Below are 18,394 nucleotides of genomic sequence, written 5' to 3' on the forward strand. Positions count from 1 at the left end.
CTTTAACATTTAAATCATACGCCTCCTACTCGAAGTTATGTGTTAGAAGAGTGTCTCAGAAAATAGGAAATGTCATCTCTTAATCCAACTGAAACCAAGTAAGTCAACCAAACACCTCACTGACAAGTTCTCCGACCACTTGCATCTAAAACTTGTCTATACTCAAAATGCGGAATTTTGAAAATCCAAATAAAAAAATCAAAAACTTCGAACATTCGCTTTAAAAAGACTGTACTTATTGTAACATCATCGTTGTATGCATACATTAATATCATATTATTAATCCAATGATGGCACCAGAAGATATAATCTTGTTATAAGTTTTCTTGCATTCCTGATCGGTATATCATAAAGATAACACAGAGAGTAATAAATATCAACATGAGATATAAATTTGATAGTTTTCTGTTATGATGTTCTGATCGGGTTCTTGTACTAATTCTGTATATTAATCCTCGGATTGGTTCATCAATTGAGTTTCCATTGTACATCTAAACCCAGTAAAGTTAAGTATCCGATCATATCTTTAATAGCGAATTTAATCACTGGATGATAACCAGTTTTCGCTGAAAATTAGTTTGATGACCAGTTAAACGAAAACTGGTTTTCAGCGAAAACCGGTTTTCATTCGTGTGAAGCATTTGACCGTAAGATTAGCAGGCAAGTTTTGACAGGCGGTTTGTACTTGTGACCGAAAGGACACATCTTCGCGATGATTGTCAGGAATTCATGAGGTTGGAGTACCTAAACAATCACTATAAACTACAATTTGATCAAACTGTTTTTAAAAATTGTTCACCTTGAATAACAAGTAACAAGACCGAACAATATTTCTAAACTAATTATGATAAATGCTTCTGCTAATTTCCTTGAACAATATAAACACTAAGAGGTCGACTAGTTACTCATCTGTTTTGTGAATAATAAATAGCTGGTTAGGTTGGTTTGATTAAGATCTTAATGAGGAGTTTTTAAATCCATAATAGATCAGATTGATGCCGCTTTCACGATTCGCTTGTACATTGCCCCCTATTACTGTCCAATCTGTACATGACTGGTAACCAATGTACAATCTCGTTCAAAATGAACCCTTATTGTTTCTAGCAAAGTGTGATAATGATAAACAACGTTATCTGAATCGTTTGATTGCTTTGCCATTCTGCAGTTCACGATAGTGGGTTTTCCGACGCAAAATTATGCATTTCGTGCCTATTAGTTGCTAGCTATTAGCAAGTTGTGCACACATACAAAAAGTACTAATTTGTGAAAGGGCTTCTCACAATAACCGGATCATTCACACAATCGTATCATTGCAGACTGGCGCAAATGATAGCAGCTGAGACGAGTCGGCTAGCGTGTATCTATTCCGTTCAGTTGTAATGGCACCCACCGAGAATGGACTACGATACGGTTCCGGGAAGTTAACATCGGAGGAGCCGGCGAAGAGAACCGACGTCGATTTTGAAGCTCAACCGCTGTCTACGGATGTACCGCAGGAATCGGTGGCCATCAACAAAAAGTTATCCTGGCGAGATGGCTATCCACAGGTAAATATATTTTTTTAATTACGATGTTATTAAAAATGATCAATCATTCCGATTTGTTGCAGATTTTTGCAGCAGTCCTTGTGAATCTTTTGGTCGTACAGGCTGGGATCAATATGACCTATTCAGCTATTCTGTTGCCGCAGCTATCCGAACCGGATAGTCCGATTCAAATCGATAAAGACGAAGCATCGTGGATAGCCAGTGTAGTGACGATAGCGTTACCCTTGGGTTCGCTCGTAGTCGGACAACTGATGGATCAGTACGGGCGGAAAAGGGTTTGCCTCGTGACCTGTTTGCCTTTCGCCATCGGATGGGCGCTGATTGCAATCGCTCAGAATGTAAACGTGATCTATGTCGCTAGGATTATTCTGGGTAGTTCTGGTGGGCTGACGACCGTCGCGTTGGTGTACGTAAGCGAGCTGTCGCACGTTTCGATGCGGGCAATGTTGCTCTGTTTGAACAGCGTTTTCGTTTCGTTTGGAATTTTACTCACTTGCATTTTGGGTAAGCTGGGGCCGTACGTTGTGTCTTATTTTAGAGTAACTTAACTGCTTTTTATTTGCAGCCTTATTTTTTGACTGGCGAGTGATGGCGATAATTTACACGGTATTCTCTATAGCTACTTTTTTCCTAATCATGAACATACCGGAATCTCCCTACTGGATCCTAACTTTTACAAAGAAAGAACCGTCAGAAGTGCGAAAGGTTATGAACTGGACCTATAGAAATAAAGCAGTAAGCATTGTGAGATTTACCATATTTAAACTATTTCAATGTTTGTTCTGTTTCAGTTGGCCGAGCAACAGTATCGTCAGCTTATCTCAACTGAACGTAGTTCTCAACGGCTGGCAGTCAATTCAAGTGCCATTAAACCATTCTCGCTCAAATTGTATCTTCATCCACGGGTGTATCGTCCGCTCTGGACTTTGCTGTTGCTGTTCCTGTTTCAGCAGCTATCCGGTGCCTATGTTCTGATCTTCTACGCGTTGAATGTGTTCATGGAGATTGGTGGTTCCCGGACGGCGGGCTTTAACAAGTACAATGCTCTGGTAATTCTAGGCGCGATTCGCTTTATCATGTCGATCCTCACCTCGGGGTGCGTCAATGTTCAAATTTTGATAGTAGAAGTCCTAGTAATAATGTATTTTTTCAGATTCTCTCGAAAGTACGGTCGAAGGCCACTGCTCATCATCTCCGCTAGTATAATGGGAAGTTTCGCCACGCTGGCAGCGCTGTACATTGACTTCATTCGTAAACCCGGACGTGAAACCAGTCCCACCTTTGGAAGCTATCTGTTACTGGTCTGCGTACTCGGATATGTTTGTTTCAGTGCCTTAGGCTACCTGGTAATCCCGTGGACCATGATTGGCGAGATTTTGCCGACCGACGTCAAAGGTAAACTCGGAGGACTGATTGTGTCGGTGGCCTACGTACTGATGTTCGCTGTCGTGAAGGCATTCCCGTACCTGCTGGAGATGGTGGCGATGCAGGGAATATTCTACCTCTATGCTATTTCCTGTTTTGCTGGGGTGATTTTTGTCTACGGCTGGGTTCCGGAGACGTTCGGGAAAAGTTTCCAGGAAATTGAGCAATACTTTGTGAGGAGTAATAATTGACAAGCAAAGCGTTGAAAGTAACACGGTAGTACTTATCGGACGTATGGAAAGATGTTCAAAATATTGTCTTCCAAATATAGAATAACTAGTTTATAGATAGCTCAGCTGGGATAGATTGTCTGTCTGTATTATCAGATATGAGAATAAATAATCACATGTCAGCCAGTAATAGAAGGTGCGTATGTGTTTGAACTTGCAACGATTTGAACACATTTGGTATTATACTTACCGTTCAGCAGTAACAAATAAAATTTTTATAAATATGTATTAATATTCTTAATGTTGACATACTTCGTGTAATAATAAAAATAGAGGGTGCGTGTTCCTGGAAATTTGTTTCATTTGACCAATGGTAAGGCAATTTTTTATAAGCCTTACTTTAGATCTTAGCACAATTCTCAAAGTTCTATTCGATTTTATTTAACACCATACTCTGCGCTAGCCTTTGGAACTGTGGTCCATTAGGAGGTTGATAACAGTCTATTATCTTTCTCCAAAACCAGTCTAGAGGCCGTGTGGCATCCAGCAGGATGAAGTGTCTCAGCCAAGGATTGACAAACTGGCTCCTGCTCCTACGTTGTAAGAGGCGACTGAAAACAAAAGTGCACAAGTCGAGGTGTTTCTCCGTGCCGAGGACTGAATAGCTGGCGGGACTAAAATATGCCAGTCGCGCACGAAGTACCGTGGATCTTGTTTGGTGTGTTAACCCGCCTTCGTGGCTTTTAACAAAAATGGTATGACAAATTCACGTGAAAAGTTTCGTGCATGTATACTTGCGAATTGTGCTTCTGTCTTCTTTCTGTATGTCTTATATTTGAACTCAAAACTCGCGATATTTGTGTTGTTACAGTCTGTTGACTGCTAATAACATAAACAGGAAATACGTCTAGTGTTCGTCATATTTTCCGCATAATGAACCATACCTTTCTGATGATTTCAAAAGGGTTGTATCATACTGTGGCAGAAAAGAGTTTCCACTCATAATCGGTAGTGATGCAAATACCCACCATATAATTTGGGGCAGCTCAGTTATATTTTTGTAGATCATCGAATTCACCCAACATTTGCACAAACTGGTAGGGAAAGAAGTGTTAGATGGAATTCTCTACTCTGAAGGTATTGTCCATGAGTTGGAAAACTGGTTCGTACCCAACGAGTCCGAACCGTCGTTATAGGATCATAAGTACATCGACTGTGATCATTTAAACGTATCGCTAGATATCGTCACGTATCGTAATCCCAAATCTACGAAATGAGACTGGGTTTCATGGGTATGTTCCAACGATTGATTCGTTAACTGACTGGGATGAGGTCGTGGGTAATACAAACATACTCATAGTAGCAGCGTACCAGGAGGCTTATCCGCTTCGAGTTATGCGTGCTTCTAGAGGTACATTTTTATGGAATGCTTAACTTTGCTAAACTCAAAAAGTTGTGTAGAAGAGCTTAAAATTGCAGATCCAAGAAACGGGTCTAAGGCATGTAGGTCGGCTCGTAAAGTTAATATAAATGCCCTTCGATCCTCTAGGCGAAGTGGGTCAGCCTTTGCACAATTGTCGCAGGTATCAATGAGGCTACTAAATTAACACTCCTAACCCCAAATCTCAAAATTAGTCGTAACGCTCAACCTTAAAGTGTTAAATGAGTTATTTACTACTGGTGAATACTCGTCTGACGAAGATGAAGTACTCAACTGGTTTTTTTTGACACACGTTTTTCAAGCTGTACAGACTCATCACTGACGACAGCCCAGAACGTAGATCTTTTCATGTAGTTCTGATTTTTAGTAATTCGATCGAAGAATTGTGAGAACTGAGTCGATCAGAAGGGCGCTTGAAAGTATGGATCCTTATAAGGCTGTGGGAAGCATATTCTGAAAAATGTTCTAACTTGTAATTTTACAACAGCATACATTCCATTAGCGTGGCGGGAAATAGCTGTAAAATTCATTCCCAGAAGTGGTCGCAGTCGAAATGTGAGCTTGCCCAAGCGCCCGCTTCAAGCAATGCAACATAAATATCAGCGGGATTAATCTATTACCACTCTACTACTACTACTACTACTACTACTACTACTACTACTACAATGTTGTCTATAAAAGCGAAAAAGTTTTGGCGCAAATGCAATCAAGTTTAGGAGTTTTTCTTGACATTTGAGGTGCTCTTAACAACGTGTCATTCGAATCCATTTTGGTAGCAGCACGAGGTTATGGAGTATCTTTATATATCGCGAACTGAATACACGCAATGTTTGGCAACCGACGACGTTGAATCAACTTTTTGACGATGACCACATAGGGTCCCAAAACGAAAGGCCAAGGATTTTGTCAAAATACTTTATAACTTTCAAACGAAGCATTTTTTATCACACTATGCATAAAATTAGAATGCATATAAATATTTTTCTAACAAGCTAAGGATTATCAAAATCCGTTTACCTACGGCGGAGTTATTAAACATTTTATTTGTTTATTCCTATCTTACCAATTTTCAGTTGCGAAAGATGAAATTGTTTCATAAAGAGTTTTACTTTACTGGTGTTTTAGGGGCAAAACTAAACGATTTAAGGAATTTGATCCCAAAAACATTTTGTGAATTTACTCAATAATGAATGAACTATTTCTTAAAAATTTAAATGCAAGCTCACTACATAACTAAAGAGCAAATTCAGCCTGCCTTGACTTAGCTTGACAATATCAACTCCATTATATACTTGGTATAACTTGTTCGCAGCACCTTACGTTCGAAGACACCGAACGCTCTACGATCAACTTCCTTTAACGTCCAATTTTCATGGCCGTACATGGCAACCGGAACTATCAATGTCTTGTACAACGTGAATTTTGTCTTCGTCTGCAAACTACGGGACTTCAGCTGGCTACAAAGTCCGTAAAAAGCCCTATTTGCAGCCGCAAGACGCCTTTTCACCTCGCGGGTAACATCATCATTGCACGTCACTAGAGTTCCAAGGTACACAAATTCTTCCACTACTTCAAATTTATCACCACCTAACACTACTTCACCACCAACATCACTATTGGACCCACGTATTCTTCCAGCTAGCATGTACTTCGTTTTGCTGGTGTTGATTGTGAGACCAATTCTTGCTGTTTCCCTTTTAAAAGGCACGAATGCCTCTTCCACGGCTCGGCGGTCGATTCCAATGATATCAATATCGTCCGCAAATCCTAGGAGCATGTGCGACCGAGTGACGATGGTACCATTCTTTTGTACGCCTGCTCTCCTGATGGCACCTTCAAGAGCAATGTTGAACAGCAAGCTTGACAGCGCATGACCCTGCTTCAATCCGTCTAAGGTTACGAAGGATGTCGAAATCTCATCCGCAACTCGAATACTTGATTTCGATCCATCCAGCGTTGCACGAATCAGCCTAATCATTTTATTCATTTCTTATATATTTTAATTATACTTTCCTTTTATTGGTTATTGTTAATTCAGCCTTTTTTACATTTTACGTTTTCCTATATATTTGGTTTTTCTTTGTTTTATTTCTGTGTTCCTTTTTATTTACCTAGAAGCATTTGATTTATCTTTATTGCCGTTATGCGCACTTTTTCTTCGTTTTACATTTAACCCGATTTGGATTTATTTCATTCTCATGTTTTTTTCTCAATTCTTTAAAATATTTAATCCATTTTATGTTCGTCAAATTCCTTCTTTTTATTTTCTCCATTTTGTGTGTTTCTATAATATAGGGGAACTGGGTTAATTTGGACTTAATAAGGGTTAATGAGCCATATAACTGGAACGTCTTAAACGAATTGCAAGTACATATTTTTCCTGAAAGCTTGATCAATTGCGTATATTTTGATGTGACATTTCCGATCTTTCACCATACTGTGTATTATCGGTTCTGCGGAAAAGTACATAAAAGGTTCGAATTACCTCAACCTTGGTCTAATTCGGACCACCCATTTCTTTTCGTTTTTTGCAATTGAAGTGCATTTCAAGTTATTTCTGTTTGTTTTTTAATTAATTTCGGATTGTGAAATGATAAGTTCTCGTTGATATGTAAAAATTTATAGTAAATAGGATAGTAAATATACAAATCACTTAAAATGGAGGTTATGAGCTATAACATCAAAATCTGTTAACCGATTTGCTAAAACTTATGTTTGCATGAAAGCTTGATCGACTGCGCATACTTTACTCTCAAACGGTTTTACGCGTTATCGTATCAGATTGTATCTATTTTTTAAAATTTTGATTATAGAAGTTTTGACCTTAGGGTCCTTCACCTCTTTTCGGTTTAGAGAAATCTCTTTTGGAAAAAATCTCTAATCCTATGCGCGGGGTTGGGAATCGTACCCAGATGATGTGCGTACAAGGCAATCGATTTACCAACTACACTATGCCCGTGCCCCGATTGTATCTAACGCAGTGGTTTTCAACCTATTTCGTTCCATATACACCTTCACGAATATTGATCCCCATGATTAACCTCTTTCTGAAAATTGTTTGCCATCATTACCCTGTCAGAAAAGAATGATGTTCAATTGGATGAAAATCCCAATTTTACAATCAGAAACCTGTTCCTGAGCACTCTAAGTAAGCATCTCAATCCATGACACACTGAAACAATATAGAACGACAAATATTCAAGGAGAATGTTCGAATAACAAGTTAAAATTTCTCCCGGTTGAAAACCACTGATCTAACGCAAAAGGTCCGAATCGGACCAAAGCATATATAATTGACACTTCCAATTAATTAATGAATAACCTTATTTAATGAAAATTATTTTGGTGGTCAAATTTGGTTTGGAATGATTTTGAGTTTGAAACTGATATAAAATTTAAACAAATTTAAAATTTCTCAACAAGTTTAAAATGTTAGGAGGGGATGGAAGATTCGGACCCCCAGGTCGATAGTCTTATACAAAGCAAGTTATTCGATGAAAGATCTAATCCAGCAGATCCATAAACACGATAATGCACTTGATTTAAGTTATTGGTATTGTCAATAAAAATCTAGTTATGTGAGATACAAATCCTTCAAAGAAGGGTTCCGAAGCAACATGTGCACTGAGATCCGCCAAAGCTCGTGAGATATAACAGAGCTACATGACAGCCATGAAAATGATATATACGCCTAACATATTGGCTTACTTTCCCCTACTTGGCTAACTTGGTCCGAATTGGCTTACTTTCCCCAGTATTTTAATTTTTCTACTGTTTTTACATTTCTTATAAAAGAAATGTATAGAATTCGCTCAAACTTTCAAGATTTTTTCCGAGGCCCGGAGGGCCGAGTCTTATATACCAATCGACTCAGCTCGACGATTTGGGACAATGTCTCTGTGTGTGTGTGTGTGTGTCTGTGTCTGTGTGTGTATGTAACGGACAAATTCTCATTCGTGTTTCTCAGCAATGGCTGAACCGATCTTATCCAAACCAACTTTAAATGAAAGAACTAAAAAACAGTATGAACGCTATTAATTTGTTTTTGATTCTGATGTTTAGTTTCCAAGATATGAATGTTTGAATGCGTAAAAATGGCGTTTTTTGCAGTTTTTTTTTAATTATCTGCCGAAATTGACAATATAGATTAACAATTTATATGTTTTTAGACAGCTTTAACGAATACCTTTCGAACAAGCTATAGATTGTTGAAATCGGACTATTATCAAAAGAGATATTTAACATTAAATGCGGACGAAAGATTTTTATCATTTCCCATTGCCAGAAATATGGCCAAAAACATGTAATCTATTATTAACGCCAAAACGGCTTATTTTAGGTCAATAGTATCTTCGGAGAATTTAATGGAGGAAATATTCCCTTTCTTTTGGTATTGTGCTTTTGCTGATTAATCCCCCTATGAGTGAGATATTTTCACAAATTTTCTTGGAAGTGATTATATCGAAATGATGCCTTCAGCAAATTTGTAGCTCTTACTTTTGCGAATAACTTTACTGAAGACTTCAAATATCTATTTTGAATACTTTAAAAGTTATGGCTTGTTGTTTGTGGATTACTCTTTGTCGCCTATTTATTGTTCAATATAGAAATAATCCATTGAAATAAGCCAAACATTATTTCGACAAATCGAATTTTGTATTTCATTTTTCTATCTACAACCGCTAGAAATAATCACCGCACCGAACACTTCCAAGTTGTCTGGAAGGAACTTGATAACTTATCAGTGCAAAAATGTTCATTTGTGCGAACCTTCTGACTGCATTTTTTCTAACTAATGACCATCGGATCGATCTGAAACATATCGGAAAATGAAAAGCCAAATAAATAACTCCAAGCAACGGCGTAGCCCAGAGAAGGTTTTGGGGTTTAACACCATACAACGCCCTCCACCCCCCCCCCCCCCCCTCACCATACCCAAAAAAAATATTGGATTGAAGTTGAAAATTTATTGATGCAGACTGATTTAATTCAATATTACAATAACAATTATCTGATCCGTAGATTGAAAACCTGTTGTTGTAAACATCATGAGGACTTTTGATAAATTGTCGGAATGGGGTCCTGATATGTAACTGATCTATTGGTCTTGATTTCACAGTTGTCTAATAGCATCAATATCAAATTCCTGCCTGAAAACATTCCAATAGAAAATTACAGAGTTCTGCAATCAATCATAGTCCTCAGATTTATTTTCAAATTGATCTCGTTTTTGTAGAGATGTACTGTAATAAGGGTCTTTATTAAATAGGAAGAGAAGTTAAAATTGATTTAATGTCTATGAAACATAGAACTGCTCACCAAAAAAATGCATAACTTTCAACATTTGCTAAAAATGTTCTTGCCTTTCTCATTCACTCTAAAATTCGTCAATCTAATCCCGACCCGGAGGGCCGAGTGTCATATGCCAATCGACTGAGTTCGTCGAGATCGGAAAATGTCTGTGTGTGTATGTATGTGTGTATGTGGAAAAAATGTGACCTCTGTTTCTCAGAAATGGCTAGACCGATTTGCACAATGTTAGTGTTAAATGAAAGGTACAACCTTCCCATCGGCTGCTATTGAATTTTTTATTGATTGGACTTCCGGTTCCGGAGTTACGAGTTGAAGAGTGCAATCACACAGCAAATTCCCATATAAACTGAAATGAAAAAATTTCAAAATCAAATTTGTATTTTTGATGCCAAATGACTTTAAAATGCATGAAACATTGAGATGTTTGACAAAAATTGACTCATACCGGCCCAGAGGGAGTATGCAGTGAGGGGTTGCTACTTTAAAATTAAAACTAGTTTAAAATTTCTTAACAAGTTGAAAATTTTCGGCAGGATCTGGACCTCCCGGACCTTTCTCCATGATCCGCCGCTGGTTTCAAGCGATGTTTCAGTATCACATAGTATCTCAAGATCGTGGCTGTCGATCCATTGTATGTATGTGCAAATCGTACTGAACATGTAATATTCATTTCCACCATTGTATTGAACATAACCAGCCATGGAATCGTAGTCTGGACAAATGAGACAAGCACAATTGCACCACTAGGTGGATTAAGACAGGTTTTTTTGGGAATGCGTCGAGTTGAGACGAAAACGTAATATGATTAATAACGAGGATAACACTTTCCGAATGTAGAGAGAAATTTATGAAAAATAACGATTTCCATTCGATTCTAGCAGGTTCTGATCGATTTTGATGAGCATTTGATTTTTGTTGTATGACCAATTATATGTATAGGTCAAATGTTTAAAATCAGTAATTTAAGGTCAAGATAGCATCATTTTGAAACCGCCAACTTCGGAGGTTTAGTATCTTCGATGAGTTTTACAAACGTTAAACAGCGCATCATTTGATAAAATAATTTTGACGGTATATCGTCCAAGAAGTATTTATGGTGATTTTTCTCAGGTTAATATTCATGACTACAATAAAGTCTCAACAAATTCGCTAGACACGAACTCTATTACTATTATCTGAAAAATTAATTCTGCATAATTTTAAAACTTCAAAAATTACGGTTTCGGAATTATGCCGTTTAGACAGTATGATCGATTTTCACCAAACCCCCACCAAACCGAATTTCTGGCGACGCCGCTGACTTCAAGTAAGTAGAAACAAAGTCGTTCTACACTCGTTCACAAGAAACTTCTTCGAATGCTGAATATCTATTATAATACATTGAAACCCTGATTTTATCAGCAAAATATGAACATATGTTTGATGGGCTCTAGCAGACGAACAAGACTGAATTCGAGTAAATCCTTTCTTGAGCATGTTTTCCTTATCATGAAGATGGAAATATGCAAAAATAAAAAGTTCATCATAATCAGAAATAGTTATCAGACTACATCAAGGGACGGGAAGAATATTTTAACAGCTTCAGTTCATTATAAAGAAAAAAAAAATTGCCCGATTTAGTCAATGTCCCCATTTTGTCAGCCTATAATACACCATGAGACTGATAAAAATGAGTCTTTATTGTATGTATTATTCACTGTGTTTCACATTAATAGGTACATTTCATTTTTGGGGATTTTTTATTGTATCGAACTACAACAATTTTTAGGTAATTTTCAAGGGGTTTTTTTATAGACTTCTTCCAAAATTTGGCGAACCTATTCCAATTCGTATACCAATTAATTGGTATACTTAAGGGTTAATATGTTGCAGATAGAGAAAATACTGAAATTTTCAGCTTTATACTTACACAATATTACGAAAGATTATTAAACAATTTTTCTTAATAAGTTTGTGAAAATTATAAACTATTTGAAATTTTTTAATACTATAATTTTTTTTTATTTAACCGTGATTTTTTAATAAATAGTGACCATCGCTTCACAACGTCTAGTCTATTTTTCATGGCTTGCGGTGAGCACGATCTCTCGAATTGCTGAACTGAAAATTATGGAATAGAAATTAATTTTTAGTATTCTTTACTTTACTCGCCGCGCAGATAACTCTGAATTAGACCCGCTGGTGCCGTAAGACGATTTCGCTAGATTTTCAGTGCACTGTGCCCCAGTGCATTAACGCAAGTGACGGAAGGTTATCGAAAAGTTCGTTTTCGAGAGGTTTTTATTTGTTCTTTGGTATTAGGATTAGCGATAATAATTCAAATCAAGGATACTACTGCGGGAAGTCACCTTTAGAAAAAGTCGATGTCGAAGTAAAATTTGGAACTATGCACGCATGCACTTCAGAGATAGCGTGATATCAGGAGCTGCGATTTCATTTCAACCCTTTTTTGTGAAAATGGCGATACTTACAAATGTAAACATAAGGCTTTTTTCATACATGCGAATGAGGGCTTTGAAACGCAACCAATTAACCTAAAAATTTTGATTCTACGATATTGCTTTCTTAAACTACAGCAAAAAATACAACTGGTGAAATTGTATTTTTGTTTGTTTATTTAAAGTTTCGCCCTCCACGCTCCATGCAAACAAACAGGGCGATACTTTTTTTGCTAGCAGTTTAGAAGCGAAACTGTCATTTTCGTATTTTTTTAGGATTATCAAGCTGATACCAGCTGTAAATAGTAACAATGATCGCTATTGAAAAAAACCCGGACGAAATCGGTAGTGTAGAACGGTAGTTATTGTAAAAACACGTAAGAACGATACTTCAATGCTGATAGGTGGGACCGAAAAAGTAAACAATCGCCAAAGGGGCGATACTATCATTTTGTAAATTTCAGTAGCAAAAACAAATTTTAATTTAATAATTTCAAATACTTTATGAAGTTTTGGGTTTCGATCACTGAATCATGCAATCTAGGATGTAAAAAACAGTTCTTAAATCGGAAATAAAACCAAGTATCGCTAGTATCGCCCTTTTCAAGAAAAAGCGTTGATTTCTTAGTTCTCAGTCGCGTTGGTAATTTGAGTAAAGTATAAACTTCAAATCGATTCAAAAAAAAAAATGCGATTTTTTGGCTCAGTACAATATATAACCCCTTTAGGAAATTCAGTTTTCCCACCACAATTTAGATATTTTATTAACAGAGCATTTACAATAATTCGATTGTATGTCTATTTTTTGGGCCATTTTTTCGCTTCCCATTGATTTGATTTGAGATTTCTAGCACTGATGTTGTCCTATGCTGATTTGAGCGATTCTCTGAGTCCTGTCACTTTCCCATGTAGTATGTGTTATCAAAAACATCGCGAAGCATCAAGTTCTAAATGTTCTCAAACGATATAATATATATCCGAAGAGAGTGATAAGAGTTATAAGAAATGTCTCATCACACTGTTAGGTGGATTAAAAGCGTTTTTAAATTAAATTATGGAATTTGCGTTTCGATTTTGTCTCGTCAGTTTTCGTTTTGGGAGCTAGCTTCAATCTGGCCTTGGCGTCCTGTCATTAAGTTAGTGTCGGATTCCGATGAGACGAAGTTGAAGCGCAAATTTCATAACTAATTTAGTTATAGGTTTGTGCCCTTAACACGCCAATACGGTTTTAAAAATTTTTCCTTGGAGGAGAAAAAATAGTTACCCAAACCTTTTTTTCACTAAGGAGAGTTATAGCATAATACTATTTTTTGTTTTCCATTTTGTACGTTTGCCCAATTTGTTTTCAATTCATAATTTTAAAGTTGCTTTATTTTTTCCGTCTTTTCATCATTCCAATTTGTCATTTATTTCTAATTTATCAAAATTATCGTTTTTCTTACTTTTTCAAATTTTTCATGTTAATTGAATTGTTAATTCCTCTAAATTGATGCATTCTTAACTCTATTTCTATGCATTCTTAATGTATCACTCACTTTTTCTATTGCGTTAAGGCTCAAGTTACTTTCTTCGAGCATGTGTTAGAATTGAACGCTTGGTAGTAAGAGTAGCAAAAATTGTGTACAGTCATTAAACTTTAAAAGAAGAAAATCATTCGATTTATTAGATTATTAGGATTCAAATCATGCAAAATAGTTGGTGTAAAAACAATTGACCGGGTGACAAAGTTGAACGCATTTTTTCCAACACATACAATCAATCGTTCAATTCGTATAGACGCTCACCGAAAGTTCTTTGAACCTAAAGTATTCATTGTTTTTAATTCTTTACATATTTTATTATTTTCAATTTATCGAGTTTTCAAGTTTTCTGTATTTTTTAAATAAATGTTTGTATTCTTTTTAGCAGTTTTTTCATTTTAAACTATTCTCGAAATTTACCTACTTTCACCCATTTTGCATCATTTTCATCAGTTGTTCAAAAAATTTCGGATTCTTTGATCTTTGCAGTTTGTTTTTCTAATTTACTGTTTTCTTTTACCATTTTTGTCGTTCCTGTTTTGGTTTTTCTCGATTAATCAATTGTAGACAATTTACCTTATTTTGTTTATATGGTTTATTTTATAATTTTTGTTTTTTTGTGCATTCGATATCCATTTATTATCATTGTTTTATGTTTCTATTTTCCATTGATCTTCGTTTAGAGACGATCTTCAATTTTAAAAATTTCTACATTCTTGTTTACTCCATTTCTTTACTTAAGTAATGTTTTTCCGTTTTTCAGATCATTATTTTTTGGTTTTATTCATTTTTCATATTTTTTAAGGACATTAATATATTAAATTAGTCCTCCTATTTCATTCCCATTCTTTGTACTTTTCACTATTTTCATAAAAGAAGAAAAAATCAGCTAGATTAAGTAACAAATGAGATGCATTATTTTCACAGCATGACAATATATTAGAGTAATGTAGCACTTCGACCGATCAGGCCAAGAGACTTTCGAAGCCCCGGTTACCAAAAATTTCGAAGAGGTATTTAAAATACTCTAATGTATTAACAGCCCTCCATTTATTCTGTCATTGATATTACAACTAGAGCAAAAAACTGGTACATAATTATAAAATTTTAGTTCATTATACATACATAATATCAGTGAACTATTTTTCCAATGCATTTCAAACTTAATTTTTTGGTACTCGTGCAATATTCAGTGGTTGGGGACTGTATGTTAAACTGTATTTTCTCTCTACGGTCCTGCTCGTTATCGACCGCTTCTGTCCACACCATCTAGCTACAAAGGTCCCGGTGAACCATCCGGAAGAGAGACAACCGAAACTCGCGCTGGGCAGGGTTCAGCGTCGTTGCCAGCGTTCTTGTTGTTGATCGGCGAAATCAACCCACCCGAAAAACGTGAAATACTGATCTTCATTAGGTCAGAATCCGCTTATAGGTAATTTCCCAAAAAGGGTTCTGTTTCCAGGTTCTGTTTTCCAGCCACTACGCAAATTCTAGGTCACTCCATGAAAATTCTAGGCGATGAAATCGCCGTACGAACAAAAATGCCGACTACAGATGCAAGCAGCGTAAATAGTGCACCAGAGCTGCTAATTTGCGACATGTTTGTTTAAAATTGAAGGAGGAATAAATCTCAAATTGTGCTCTACTATGTTCAAACTGCAGTTGTAAGTTGCATCATTCATTCAAACAGCACAGCCGCTCAATCATTTTCCAGTCTTTTTCAATTTCTAGGTTCTCCAAACTTGGTTTTCAAAGTTTGTGAGCATTATCGTTTTGAAATGCCATCTACAAGTACCAACTTGCCACACTGATAATATAAATTCATGAATATTATGAAATCGATCATGCAATGCACGAATTCATTCGTCGATTTCTGCAACGAAGTGTTTTCGTGCATTGTAAATAGTAGGTTTCGTTCATTTCATGAATAAGAATAACCGCTTGTTGAATGGAAGCTTTCGTAAATTTTACACATTTAATGTACACTGCACGAATGTTATCATTAATAACGACATTATTTTTCGTGAATGAAACGAAATGATTTGTTTATTTCAATAAACGTTTGTGTATATTACGAATGATTTCGTTGATCGCACGAATTCATTTCGTTTATCTTAGAAAAGTTTGCGTATTTATCCTGTTGTTGTTTTCAGTCGATCTTTTGGGATCAATGTTTGACAACATCGTTTTTTTTAATTTAAAAAAAATCGACGTGGCCAAATCGATTTTATTGTGGTACGATGAAATGGCCTCTTGATGAACGAAAGTTTTCGTAAATTTTACTTATTTAGTTTACATTGCACGAATGTTATCGTTGATAACGGCATTATGTTTCGTGAATGAAACGAAATGATTCGTTTATTTCTATAAATGTTTATGTATATGATTAACGTTTGCGTTGGTCGCACGAATTTATTTCGTTTATCGTAGAAGAGTTTTCGTATTTATTAACCTCTGATTTTTTTCAGTCGGTCTTTTGGGATCGATGTTTGACAACATAGATTTTTTTTAATTTAAAAAAATCGATGTGGCCAAATCGATTATATTGTGGTACGTAGAAATGGCCTCTTGATGAACGAAAGTGTTCGTAAATTTTACTTATATAGTTTAGATAGCACAAATGTTATCGTTGATAACAACATCACTTTTCGTGAATGAAACGAAATGTTTTGTTTATTTTAATAAATGTTTATGTATATTACGAACGCTTTTGTTGGTCGCATGAATTCTTTTCGTTCATCTTAGAAAACTTTTCGTATTTTTTATCCTCTATTTTTTCATTCGACCTTTTGGGATCGATGTTTGACAATCCGTTTTTTTATTAAAGAAACAGATCTGGAAAAATCGATTTTATTGTGGTATGAAGAAATGGCCACTTGAAGAACGAAAGTTGTAAATTTTACTTATTTAGTGTACATTGCACGAATGTTGTCGTTGAAAACAACATTATTTTTCGCGAATGAAACGAAATGTTTTGTTTATTTTAATAAACGTTTGTGTATATTACGAACAATCTCGTTAGTCGCACGAATTTATTACGTTCATCTAAGAGAATTTTTCGTATTTAATAGCTAATTATTTTGACGTTGCTCCAGCAGATAAAAACTCAAACTTATTCATTTCAAAACTAACGGGCAGTTCTCGAAGGCAATTGAATCCGTACGGCTCCGGATTCTGGATCAAATGGAAGCGAAAGAGGTTCAGGAAATCTTCCTGAAACCGGTGTACACGGATACGGCTACTAAATAGTCAGACCGAGACCGTCGTTATGATCAACAATTATCTGACGTATAGCAACAATGACTCCATATTCTACCTCTATTGAAGCTCTTTTGACGTTGACTGTTTGACGAATGGTGCTCGTAAACATTATAAAGACTTTCGTATATAGCAGTGAACAATTCGTTTGCCTAATGAAGCCATTTCGTAATAAGCCAACGAAAGTCGTTTCGTGGTTTTCACGAAAATCTCGTAACAAAAAATAAAAGTGTTTCAATAGAACTACGAACGATTCATCATATGTACGAAAAATTCGTATATTTTATGAAAAATTTCTGTACGAAACCAATTCCTAGCGATTTACGAATATATTCTATCAGTGAGCTGGCGCCACGTTCGTCCAGCAGTCGTTATACAGGACTTGCGTGCAAACTTGGATACAATGGTGAATCACGCTTGCGAACCTGTGTGCGATACTGACTTTCTACTTATTTTCATTTAAATGTTTACACGGGGTTTTCGGAAAAGTTTGTTCTAGGTTATATGTCTGTTCTCCGTGCATGAACATTGAACATGCTTTACACTGTTCATGTATGCTTGAAAATGATAAATATGTCAACATTACACCTAAACTGGCCACTACATAACAGATGGCGGCTTTGGTTGTTGAATAAGAAAGGATTGATTTGAAATGAAAGTGATGTGAAAGTTTTTGAGGAAGGCTTTGTATTTGGATTTCGGTAGCGGTAGATTATACGTTTCTACATTAGAAGATGAAAACTTGCTAATAATTAGGACTGTGCTCGAAACCTGAAATGCGAAGTATGTTTTGAAGTGATTTGGTATTTTCTACTGTTACTAGTTTCACAATTTACGGTCGTTTCATTTAATAGTGAGTAGAATTGGCTCTTTTCTTCTTTTAATTCCTATTTCCTAAATCGGCTACGATGAAAAGCACAGTGTTGGGAATGCATGCTGTTGATTACCCGTGCAGAAAATTTGTGTTAGAGCAAATATACTGTACTAAACAGAGTTATTTGTTTTATAACGACATTGATTCTAGAACTGAGAAACGAATACTACTCGCCCGAGGTCTCAATAGCTAGGCAAATCTAACTAGCCGAAATGGTCTTAGGGAATGGCGAAGAAACCATCCGTTAAATATTGATTTAGAGTTTATAGCGATACTGAGTACATTTGCTCACATTCAATTTTCTTCACTGGCTGAATCGCGAAAACCTTGAAACCGGATACTGAATACGGCCAACTCCGTTCTTCAGCAATTTATCGCCGGTCAACCTCGATTCGTGACCACACCAGA

The 18,394-nt window shown here is 36.2% G+C and overlaps 1 protein-coding gene across 2 annotated transcripts in view; it reads left to right on the top strand.

The window, feature by feature from the left end:
- The window catches only part of LOC131684813 (facilitated trehalose transporter Tret1-like), a 29,342-nt gene extending 25,914 nt beyond the window's left edge, over positions 1–3,428 (top strand). Inside the window, exons 1-6 of one of the 2 annotated variants that reach the window (XM_058967988.1) lie at positions 1,233–1,253; positions 1,317–1,547; positions 1,610–2,051; positions 2,113–2,282; positions 2,339–2,643; positions 2,701–3,428. In XM_058967988.1, coding sequence (XP_058823971.1) covers positions 1,380–1,547; positions 1,610–2,051; positions 2,113–2,282; positions 2,339–2,643; positions 2,701–3,163 — 1,548 coding nt within the window. In that variant the 5' untranslated portion in view covers positions 1,233–1,253; positions 1,317–1,379 and the 3' untranslated portion in view covers positions 3,164–3,428. Of the gene's footprint in view, positions 1–1,232; positions 1,254–1,316; positions 1,548–1,609; positions 2,052–2,112; positions 2,283–2,338; positions 2,644–2,700 lie in introns of those variants that run through there. The other variant, XM_058967986.1, reaches the window with a different exon arrangement.
- The last annotated feature ends 14,966 nt before the right edge of the window (positions 3,429–18,394 follow it).

The sequence above is a fragment of the Topomyia yanbarensis genome, chromosome 2 (assembly GCF_030247195.1).
Source record: "Topomyia yanbarensis strain Yona2022 chromosome 2, ASM3024719v1, whole genome shotgun sequence".
Classification (NCBI taxonomy): Eukaryota; Metazoa; Arthropoda; class Insecta; order Diptera; family Culicidae; genus Topomyia; species Topomyia yanbarensis.